Source organism: Sturnira hondurensis, unplaced genomic scaffold, assembly GCF_014824575.4.
Source record: "Sturnira hondurensis isolate 20B ecotype Veracruz unplaced genomic scaffold, ASM1482457v3 Scaffold0017082, whole genome shotgun sequence".
In the NCBI taxonomy this organism is placed as follows: Eukaryota; Metazoa; Chordata; class Mammalia; order Chiroptera; family Phyllostomidae; genus Sturnira; species Sturnira hondurensis.
The window spans coordinates 2,743,496-2,755,179 of NW_028089713.1; the positions used below are offsets into that span (position 1 = coordinate 2,743,496).

The 11,684-nt window shown below is 53.6% G+C and overlaps 1 protein-coding gene across 2 annotated transcripts; it reads left to right on the forward strand.

Moving 5' to 3' along the window:
• Positions 1 to 1,566: 1,566 nt before the first annotated feature.
• REN (renin) lies at positions 1,567 to 11,479 on the forward strand. Of its 2 annotated transcripts, XM_037067122.1 has the most exons (10): positions 1,567 to 1,684; positions 4,662 to 4,812; positions 5,352 to 5,475; positions 6,017 to 6,135; positions 7,096 to 7,292; positions 9,001 to 9,009; positions 9,512 to 9,631; positions 10,033 to 10,177; positions 10,397 to 10,495; positions 11,128 to 11,479. In XM_037067122.1, the coding sequence occupies exons 1-10, from the start codon at positions 1,587 to 1,589 to the stop codon at positions 11,287 to 11,289; spliced, it is 1,224 nt and encodes a 407-aa protein (XP_036923017.1). In that variant the 5' UTR covers positions 1,567 to 1,586; the 3' UTR covers positions 11,290 to 11,479. The 2 variants fall into 2 exon arrangements, with proteins under 2 accessions (XP_036923017.1, XP_036923018.1); XM_037067123.1 differs by lacking the exon at positions 9,001 to 9,009.
• Positions 11,480 to 11,684: the final 205 nt, after the last annotated feature.

Consider the following 11,684-nt stretch of genomic DNA (forward strand, 5'->3'; position numbering starts at 1 on the left):
TGCCTTTTATTTTATGGAAAAAACTAAATGGACTTTTTGGCTTATCCAGTATTTTATGTTTGGTTTGTGATGAGAACACTCTATCTCCATAAGAGCAGAAACCCAGTTTATTTTTGATACCTTTGTGACTTTAACATCTTGAAAAGTGTTTGACAAATCATAAATGCTCTGTGAATATTTTCTAATGAATGAAAGAGCACAGAAACCTACAGGAATGCTTAATAAAGTCAGTCTGACAAGACCAATCCCACTGTCAGCCACCACATCCGTGAATTCTTCGGTCAGAGTTTACACCAAGAAATACCCAATTCTCCTAACATTTGGTGAGGAGGGCGTGATAGTTTTTGAGGCCCAAACATTCACTAGTAGACATGTTAGCTACAGAGATGAGCTCCTCTGATTAAGTTGTCACTGTCCATCCTGGCCTGTGTGGCTTGGTTGGTTGGAGTGTTGCCCCGTTGCCCCAAAGGTCGGTGGTTGGACTCCCAGGCAGAGCACGTACCTGGCCTAGGTGTGGGTTCTGTCCCTGTTCGGGAGGCATACAGGAGGCAACCGAGAGATGTTACTGCCTCTCCCCCTGCCCCTTCCTCTCTCTCTAAATGTCCATGGACATATCCCTGGGTGAGTTCTAAAATGATAAATACAATAAAATCTATAGAGGGAAATTTTTTTAAAAGGCCTCACTGCCCAGAGTTGGTGCAGAGAGTGCCCTGTACTCCAAAGACACAGAACAAATGCCAGAGTGTCTGGGCAGGAAGGCAGCCCGGGGGGGACCAAGCACCTGCTCCATTGCACGTATTTAGGAACTGAGGCCCAGGGAGGGGGAGGAAGGGGTCCAGTGTCACATAGCCAGTTGTAGGTTCTGAGCTAGAAGTTGAAAAAGCAGCTGCCCCACCTCACTCTTCTCAGGGAAGGCCCTGAGAGCTGCCCTTCCCTCCCAGCAACACCAGGCCCACAGAGGACAGGGTCCCTGCCGCAGCCCCCTGCTTCCTGAGGGCCATGCTAGGTGCACTTCCCCATGGCCACTGCTGACAGACACCTGGAAGATGGCAGCAGGGAGGTCTGGGAGTGTCAGGGAACAAGCCAGGAGGAGTCACCCATGTTCCAGATGGGAACGCTGAGATGGGGTCTGGCAGAAGCCAGCTGGGGCATAGCAAGGTGAACACAGAAACTCCAAGGACACGGGGATGGAGCCTTGTTGGGGGTTGGAAACTCAGGCTGCATGCCAATCCCAGCCCTGACTTTGCTCCTGAGCAGTGCTGTTTCTCATTGGCCTCTGTCCCCTCTGGGGGTCCAGGGCCAGGTCAAGTCCATGCTGCTGCTGTCACTGGGCACAGCAGTGCATTCCCACAGCCCTACTTCCTCTAGCTCCTCCACTCCATGTGGGAAAACCTGGTCACCCTTCACCCACCTAGCTCAGTCCCATGGGGGGGGTTATTACTGGATGCCCTGCCCTCTGCCCCAGGGCAATAAATCAGGGCAGAGCAGAACTGCCACTGTCCCAAGTGTGGAGAGTATAAAAGAAGGGTTCTGGGAGCCACAAGGCTTCAGTGGATCCCAGGGAGAGCCAGAGACCCAGAGGAAGCATGGACCAAGGGAGCAGAATGCCTCTCTGGGGCCTCCTGCTGGTTCTCTGGGGCTCCTGCACCTTCAGTCTCCGCTTGGACGCTGGCGCCTTCCCACGGTAACTGGAATGAGGTGGGGTGGCAGGGACATGTGGGTTTCCACCTTCCTAGTAGTCCTGGCTTTCAGATATGTGATGTCATCCAGTCCTCACGACCAGCTGGGCAGGGAGGTGTAGTCCCACTCAGAGAGGTCAGGCGACTCCTCCAATGTCACCCAGCCAGTAGCGGCACTAGTCAGGCCTGGAAGCCGTGCCTTTTGCTTCCTGCACAGATCACCACACTGGGCGCTGTGGGGGACTCAGGGAGGGTTAAGACAGGCCTGCAAGCTCCTAGTCCGACTCTTAGGAAAGGTGTGCTTTGGTGAAGTCTGCTAGGGAGGAAGTACAAGACAGCGCTTAAATCCAAGGCTCCTAGAGCTGAATTGTCTCAGTTTAAACTCTGCCACGCCAATAGAACTACCGTTACTAGCTCTGGAACCAGGGGCCAGCTACTTAACTTTTCCAGGTCTCAGTTTACCATTTTTACAATAGGGGTAGTAACAGCACCCACTTCACTGGAGCTGCTTTGAAGATTTAGTGACATAGCCCTCAGCATAATGCCAGTGTGCGGGCAAAGCGGGCAAAGCCCAGCTGTCGCGGTGCTACAGCGTGGGTTGTCTCAGAGGTCGAAAGACAGGCTTAAGCAGCCCAGAGGAGGGAGGAGAAAGACTAACTCACATCCATGTGTGGTGCCAGACTCTGGGGGAACAAGCCATCCATTAGGGCCAGAACAGGGAGGGGCAGAGTGGGACAGGGCCCTGTGGAGAGAGGGGTTTCTGTTTGGGGAGTGCAGAGGGACCAGAAGATCTTAGGTAAAAGGTCAGGTTTTACTGAAAGCAATAGGTGCTAAGCCTGTAAAATGCTTAGGGTTTCACAGGATTGTTCCACATCTCTTATCTCAAATCAGGGAAGGCTCAGGGAAGTCACATGGAGGCCAAACCTCGATGCACACCAGGCCTTTTGTTTCCAGAGCCTCTTCCCTACGCCTGGGCTCCCAGAGAGTAACTGGGTTTGGGGGCATGGGGTGAGAAGCTGGTGGCGTCCCAGCAGCAGGTGCCTGGGTGCAGCCTCCACCCCTAGGGTAAAGGCAGAGAGAGGTAAAAAAAAAAATTCTCCCTTGTTCTCTTCAAAAAGAGAAGGAAACTTGGATGGGGCCAGGAGAGAAGAGGGAGTCAGGACTTTGGAACCCAGCTATAGGGATTTTTGCCACTTGCTACGAGGTGAGCATTATGCCAGACACTTTGGGAGACCTGAACACGGGACTCCATATTCTCAAGGCGCTTTCATGGCCTTTTACATTCGCAATTTATGTTTATTGAGCTGTGGGCAGCTCATTTAATTTGTGCATGATTCTCTGAGGTAGGAATTACCATTAAGTCCCTTTGTCGAGAGGCGTTAATGGGACTCGGACGGCACCCAGACAGGTTAAGCAGGCTGCTCAGAAGCATGCCGGGAGTAAGGGACTCGAGCACACCCCCACCACCATTGTGGCGCCTCTGTACGCAGTGCTGGCAGAGAGCACCTGGGGAACACGGGGAAGGAGCCTAGGCACGGGTGAGGCCAGCATGAGCTGGAGAGCACGGGTGGGTGTCCTGGAGGTGAGGGGAATGCTGGGCTTTGAAGGTTGAAGGGTGAGAGAACTGTGAGGTCAGAGGGGGAGGAAAGGAGCTTTCTAAACAGTAAAAGTGAAAATCTAGAGCAGAGGCTGTTCAAATAGTGGAAAATGCAACCTCTTTGGGGTCAAGCCTTCTCTGTTCCTCCATTTCCCCATCTGTAAAATGGGAATAATAAAATTACCCACCTTGTGGGATGGCTGAGAATCAAATAAGATCATAATCACAGAGATACTTGTTGAATAGCAAACTGTGACATATGGTAAGTCATGTCCGTTAAAATATATCACTGACAGGCATATGAAACATGACTTGCACGTGGAACATAAAAGTGGGATTAACACTCATGGGCTTAATGGGGTATGTAGAATGAAGAAAGACTGTAAGCACAGGAAGGCTGGCAGCTGAGCGACCCTCCATCAACTGGACTGCAACCCTGAGACCCCCTTTGCCCACTAAAAGCTGAAGGCATCTTCCTTCAGGCTTTGGCAAGCAGCCTTCACGTCAAGCACAGGGGCCTTATATGGGAAATAGAGGCTGTGCTGCTCTGAGTCCCTGTTCCAGCTGAACCACCTCATCCTGTGGCCCTCCATTTCCTCCTCACTGAGGACAATCCTAGTCTGCAGCTGTTACACGGGTTCTGTGGCAGTATGCAGCTCAGTGTGCTGTGAGTTTTGCAGGTCTCTAATTTTGCCTCCCAAAGGTGGTAGGAAGGTCTCAGGAAGAGGCCAAGGAACTGCGGTTAGCCTCAAAAAGGCACATCTTTCCACGGACAGGGTGCACAGGCACTCTGGAGATGCTGGCCTCTCTCCCTCTGCCCTACTCAGTTCCTGGTCCACTGCACCCCACCATCCTGGCTGGGTACCTGCCCCAGGCATCTCTGTGGAGCCCCTCAGGCTGCTGCGGGTGTCTGCTGCCACCTATAGGCCTCAAGTGGCACTGCCTCCTCCTGTCCAGCTGGAGGGGGCACTCCCACCCAAGCCTAATCTAGCTAGAGAGACTAACATTGTATTTCCTCATGCCGCCTCCTGGACAGGGCGCCTTCAATGCAGCAAGGACCTTTCTCTTTATATCTCCAGTCTCCAGCTTGGTGCAGGCATAGAGAAGGTGTTCTACATGTGATTATGAAATGAATGAATGAATGAATGAATGGCCTTGCCGTGATCAAAATTAGACAACAAGAGGAAGGTAGTTGAGGGTTATTTAATACTAGCACAGGTGACTCATGGAGGTTTGTCAATTCTCCTTCAGAGGCCTAAGGGCACCGGAGTTATTCTTGGGTGCTTGGGCCCAGGTGAGGGGTGTGGTCCTAGATGCTCGAGGGACTCCCATGATTACAGGGGAGTACAGAGCTCTTCTCTTTTCCAATATTCACTCTGGGCCAGGATCTTCCTCAAGAAAATGCCATCAGTCCGGGAAAGCCTGAAGGAGCGCGGTGTGGATGTGACCAGGCTCAGGGCTGAGGGGAGCCAGTTCTCGGAGAGACTCTCTTTCAGCAACAGCACGTCCCCCGTGGTCCTCACCAACTACCTGGACGTGAGTGCCCCTGCTCCTCCGCTCTCCTTTCTCTCTGGGGCCTAGGTCTTTCTCCGCCCTTTCTGGGCTGTCTTTGACTGCGTTGCTGCGGAGTACTAAGCACACTACCAAATTCACATTCTGCAGCTGGAAAGCCTGAGACACAGAGGGCAGGGAAGAGCCCGGAGGCAGAGTTAGGTGTGGAATTCAGGTGTCCAGGCCCAGGAGTCACTGGTGGGTAGGAGGAGAGGCGTATGTACATGTGTGAGTGACCTTATATGCAGGTTTTCGTGACTGGGCTTAGCACAGACCACTGCTTACGGAGTCAGTGCTTCCTTATGGGGTGAGGACCTTCCTACTTCGTTTTCAGTGTTTTCATTTTGCCCTCTTGTCTCACTTGCTGGAAGTCACAGACAGTGCCAAGCCTCCCGTCAGAAGCTATGTGAGCTGCCTAATTCCACCCTGAGTGCCAAGGAGGATATCAAGCCAGACCCCAAGGAGGAGCCCAAGGCCCAGGCTCCTCAAGTCCCTCCAGCTGCCTCTTTCTTCCATCCCTACAGACCCAGTACTATGGTGAGATTGGCATTGGCACCCCACCCCAGACCTTCAAAGTCATCTTTGACACAGGATCGGCCAACCTCTGGGTGCCCTCCACCAAGTGCAGCCCTCTCTACACAGCCTGTGGTGAGCCCCAGACCCCTGCCTGCCTTGCCTGGGCAGCCCTGCCTCACGTGTGGCTAAAACCCTCCCACCGCCACTAGAGCTCCTTCCTGTCTGCCTCTGTTCCCGCTGCCCCGAGAGGAGAGAGGAGAACGTCCTTCTCCCCCGTAGCCATCCAGGTAGAACGACGACTCCGGGACACCCCGGGGGCCATTTCTACCCTTACCGAGAGCTTCCAGGCACTTGGACTCCCCCAGCTCTATCTTCAGTCAACAACCTATTGAGTGTTGCTATGACCACAACCTTCTTCTTACCCCCGTGTTAGAAATTACTTTAAAATGCTTCATTTGAGACAAAATTCTCAGACACAGGCACATAATAGGGACCCAAGCAACGTAGCCCTTGATTGGTAAAACACATTTTTCCAAGCCTCCCACTGACCTCAGAACCACCCCATCCCTGCGCCCAAGTCCTCAACCACTCAGGCCATACCCATATGCACCTGCCTTCGAGACCCCTGTCTGGACCTCTCTGGGACAGACCTCAGCCTTTCTCCTTCTGCCAGAGATTCACAGCCTCTATGACTCCTCGGAATCCGCCAGCTACATGGAGAATGGGACTGAATTCACCATCCACTATGGATCTGGAAAAGTCAAGGGCTTCCTGAGCCAGGACATGGTGACTGTAAGTGAGACCAGCCCAGGTCATCTGACCCCCTGCTCTTCTTGTCCCCAGATCTTTCCTGCCACTCTAGGGTCCGTACTTGGGAAAGGTGTCACCCAGTTCACCTCAGAGTCTGGGGACAGGCTGTGCTACTGGACAGAGCAAACCAGAGCTCCTGGCTCCACGCTGGGTGATTTATAGAGGCTTCTGTCTCTAACGCACGCATAGGGTTTGTCTGAGCCCCACAGCCTCCGGTCAAGTAGCCTGCCCGAGGTCCCCTGCTCTGCCTGAGCCTTCATGAGACCCTAGACTGAAATCAGAGTTGGGGTCAGGGTCAGCAGTCCTGTTGACATTGTGGTCAGGGGCAGTTTTGGGGTCAGGCATAGATAGGTTCTAAGGTCCTAGTTAAGGCTAGAGTTTAGGATTAGGGTCAGAGCCTGGTTTTTGTTTCTATCTGGCCTGTGTCTGACCCTTTCCCCATTTTAGGGTTTCTCTGGCTCCTGCTTCATCCGTCAGGGAAAGGCTACTTATGGAACCTGAGAGGAAATGGGTGTGAACCCTTACCCCCCTGTAGAATTGGGGGAAAGGAGCACAAAAGGCAGGCCTGGCTCTGCTGAAGAAACTCCTTAGCACACAGTGGGGGTGGGGCACTGAGACCCAGTCCTGCTGAGGCGAAAGCCGGGCCACTGCGGAGGAGGTGCAGGAGCTCCTGGCATCTTTTTCTATCACTGCTTGACTGTAGCACCTTCTCGAACTCTGCCCCAACACTCGGTCACTGGGCAACCTCAGTTCTCTGTAGACCCAACAGCCTAGATGCATATCAGGAGACAGGACACGTGTCGGGGTTGGGGAAATGGTCTTACCCCAAATCGCTACCCCTGGAGCATGTGCATCCCTAAGGGCCTCAGTCCAGAAGGCTAGACTAGCCCCTGGCGGGGGACGGGCAGAAGGCTCGGTCTCCTCTGGTCCTTCCTCCCTCAGGTGGGTGGAATCACGGTGACTCAGACGTTCGGAGAGGTGACGGAGCTGCCCCTGATGCCCTTCATGCTGGCCAAGTTTGATGGTGTCCTGGGCATGGGCTTTCCTGCACAAGCTGTTGGGGGGGTCACCCCTGTCTTTGACCACATCCTCTCACAGAGGGTGCTAAAGGAGGATGTCTTCTCCGTCTACTACAGCAGGTGGGCCTGGACTCTGGGGCGCGGGAGGGCAGAGGGAGGGGCAGGGGCTGGCAGAGTAAGCGGAGTGCTGGGCCAGAATTCTGATGTTTTCACAACTAGGTGGTCAATCCGCATGTGGAGCTGCACTGTCCAAATGGAAGCCACCTCTTACATTTAAATAAGTTAAAACTAAATAAAATTAGGCATTCAGCTCCTTAGTTACACTAGCCACATTTCAAGTGCTCAGCAGCCCAGTGGCTACTGGCTACCACATTGGATAGTAAAGCAGAATATTTCCATCCTTGTAAAAAGTTCTATTAGCACTGCTCTAGAACAAGAGAATGTGGGGTGGCGTAATGGGAAGTAAGGCACTGCTGTGACCTGTGAGGGTCTCTGGTTCCTCTCACACACAGGCAGCTAATGGCATTCATTCATGATTCCTTCATTTATTTGCTTACTCAATGACTCAATAAATACTGGGCACCTATGTGTCAAGCACCTATTGTGCGAGGTGCTGAGGGTATCGCCACAAATGCAGTGTTCGTGACAGAATCCTGCCCTCGCAGAGCCTGTGGTCTAGCAGGGAGGACACGAAACACGACAACTTGGCGAACAGCAGCAGGCAGCACAGGCCTGAAGCTGTAGGGGCCTTTCAACTCCAGGCTGGGCTTCTGTGCAGGTCAGCCAGACTTGGGGAAGCCATTGCCAGCTGTGGTCTGCTCTAAACAGTTGGGATTAGAAAGACGGTATGAGCTAGAGACAAGAATCATAAAAGCAAGGACACCAGGCCAGTGGCAGTGAGGATGCAGGGGGTTCAACTCCAGAGAAACCTCAAAGGTAAAATGAAGGAGTGTCTGGTTTGGTGAGAGAAAGGGAAGCACTGAGCAAGGGCCCAACAATGGGCTCTGCGGCTGGTGAGCTGGTTTGGAGGTGGTGCAAGGCCAGACAGCAAGTTCAGAGGTGACCGTGGGGTCAGAAAGTGAAGGGCAGAGGCAGGCTGCCCTGAGAAATTCATGGGGGTGGGGAATCTCAGGTAGGGAGCAGGCAGAGGTGAAGAGAAGGCGGGCACTTTTAAATGCTAGAGGGTGCCTGAGCATGCTTACAGATAGAGAAGAGGCGATGGAAGCCACGGGCCTGAAAATGTGGGAAAGCAGATGCTGATGGAGGGCACGGGAGCCAGGAGACCGTGGAAGGGAGGAGGATCCAGCAATGAGAAGAAGTCAACTTTGCTGACAGAGGCAACACCCAGAGATAGTGAAGTATTGGGAGGGGGCAGAGGGAACTTCTGCTAGCACACACCCATGAGTGCTAGATTTATAAAAATGCAATTAATTGCACTTACACAAATAGCATGTGCATAGCTACACACCTGTGTACACAAAAGCATGTACACATGCCTCCTGTTATGAATGTTGGAAACCCTATCTCACACAAACACACACACACACACACACACACACTGGAAACCAGCCCCAAGGTAGGCCCTGAGCCGTGGGACTCACTGAGCAGCATGGAGAACAGGAAGGCAATGGGGGTCCACTTCAGACTGGGCTCCTGGTCCCCTGTCACCCCACTCAGTGCCTGGATGACTTCAGGCAAGTGACTTCACCTCTTGGTACACCCCGTCTGAGGGGTAAGAAGAGAGCAGAACACCCCCCTGCCTAGCAACAAGCTAGTGCGGCTCTCCTGAAGCAAAAGCTTCCTTTCTGCTGTGTCTCTTTTTCTGCAGAAACTCCAAGTAAGGAGACGAAACCCCCCACATGGCCCTGACCTTCCAGAGCACCTGGCCCAGAATCACACCCGCCACCTGCCCAAAACTCTCCTCACAGGCCCAGGCTCTGATGGATGCTGACGTACTGGGTCCCTCCTTCCTGCTCTCTTCCTGCCCGTGCTCCCCCACCCCCACCCAACAGCTCCCCTGAGTCCCTTCCAATGTACCTGTTCATCTCACAAACCGAGTGAAGGTGGGGCCAGTTTGAGTCTTGTTTGCATTCTGGTCTGTCCTGGTGCCTGTTCTTTCCCGTGACCTCCACAGGGATGCTTATCAGGTGCAGTTGGACTGTCACCGGGAACTTCCACTGGCTGGGCTGGGTGAGGGGCAGGAGAGGCGGAGAAGCACGGAGTGCTGCAGCTTGCCAGCCTTGCTGTCCTTGCCTTCCTGGGCCCCACCTGCACCTGGGCCCAACTTCCCTTGTTGTTGCGGTTACTGTTTCACCAAGAACTTCTGATTCTTCCTTTAGGAATTCCCACTTGCTGGGGGGAGAGATTGTGCTGGGTGGCAGTGACCCCCAGTACTACCAAGGGAACTTCCACTACGTGAGCATCGGCAAGACTGGCTCCTGGCAGATCAAAATGAAAGGGTCAGATATCCCTAACCCTTCCCACTTTCCAAAAATGCTGCTGTTGTTGAGGGTGGGAGGGGGAAGGGGCAAAGTTGCCATCCTGCCCTCTCCCCAGTGCAGTGACTTCTTAAGGCACAGCCCACATTTGCTTTCTGCCTGCTCTGTCCAGGGGTGGGGAACACTGATACAGGAGGGGCAGAAGGGAGGGGCCTACTGAGAGAAGGTGGAGGGTCACTAAGCACATGATGGGGGGGGGGGGCAGGGCCTTTCCTCCTCCAGGTCCTGCCTTACCCATCCTTTGCTGCATCACTGGTCTCCCAGCATGGCTTTCCATCTGCTGCCCTCACTCAGAAAAGCTGTGCAGCCTGGTGGTGCCTCATCAGCCTTCTGTCTGTCTGTCTGACTATGGCCTCTCCTAGGGTGTCTGTGAGGTCAGCCACCTTGCTCTGCGAGGAGGGCTGCATGGCAGTGGTGGACACCGGCGCCTCCTACATCTCAGGTCCCACCAGCTCCCTGAGGCTGCTCATGGAGACCCTGGGGGCCAAGGAGCTGAGCACAGATGAAGTAAGAACCTAGAGAGGCAGTGCCAGGGTAGAAGAGCGCTAATTTGTCCAGAACCCTAAATCTCCCCAGGCAGCATTAGGTCCCAAATGAGGCCATTCCAGGCCTGACTTCCTCACCTCTCACACTCTTCAAATGTAGCTGGTTTCGCCCTGGGTCGAGGCAGGCCACAAGCTGGAAGGCTTCCCACACTCAAAGGGCCTCCCTTAACTCTCCCCACAGTACGTCGTGAACTGTAACCAGGTGGCCACACTCCCTGACATCTCCTTCCACCTTGGAGGCAGAGCCTACACACTCACCAGTGCAGACTACGTGTTACAGGTGAGATTCCAGTCTGCCCCCTGGCAACAGGCAGGAAGGGTAGGCAGGAACCTTCAAAAAGGGACAAGTCATGTGACAGACTACCTACTAGGCCAGCAATTCTCAAACTTGGCTGTCAGAGTTGCCTGGGAGCATTTAAAAATCCCAATAGGAAGCCACATCCCCTACCTATTAAATCAGAACCTCTGGAGGTGGCACCTGGGCATCAGTGTTTGTTAAAGCTTCCCAGGTGATTCCAATGTGCAGCCCAATTTAGGAATCTTTGTGCTGGGCTCCTTATCTCCATTTCTCATCAAATGCTCCTAGGGATGCTATGCTCCTATACTGTAATCTTCCTTTTACGCTCAATGACTTAGGGATGTTAAACAACTCGCCTAGGATCAGAAGCTCTGCCAGACACTGAGCTCGTAATGCTGTGCCTGCTGCACTGTGTGCCCAGTGTCTAGCACAGTGCCTACATCTAAGAGGGGCGCTTTCCACCATGAGTTGAAAGAGCTAGAATGTAATGGAGGTGTAGTGTGGAGAGGGTGGGGGAAGAGGGATGTTGTTAAAGAGGCTCCCTAGGGTCAGGCAAAGTGAGGGCAGAATGGTCATGTGACATGCAGTGGGGAAACCATCTTGCTTCCCGCCAGGACCCCTACAGTAATGATGACCTGTGCACACTGGCCCTCCACGGTCTGGACGTCCCACCACCCACTGGGCCTGTCTGGGTCCTGGGTGCCAGCTTCATCCGCAAGTTCTACACAGAGTTTGATCGGCGTAACAATCGAATTGGCTTTGCTTTGGCCCACTGAGGCCCTCTGCTTCCCCAGCAAGGGCTGCAGCCCTAGCCTAGAGCTGAGGCCCTTCTGGGACTGCCCCTGCCAGCGCTTGTGTCCTGGTGTTAGAGTACAGGGCGTGGAGCTCCTCCTGGTTCACTGACCTGCCCCAGCACCAGCTCTTCCCTGCTTTGAAGACAAACAGAATAAAGATTTCATGTTCATAGCCCTATTGCACCTGGGTCCACTAGGGTTTGAAACAGAGGGAGGGGCAACCACGTGATCGTGTGCAGACAGGAACGTGGCACAGAATGACAAACACATTCACCTGATGCCTGCGGGGCTCAAACAGAGTTGTTTACACAACCTTGGGTGGAAAGTTTGCAGCCAGCCAGCCCCTTGCCCCCTCCAGCCCCTGAAGGACCAAGGCT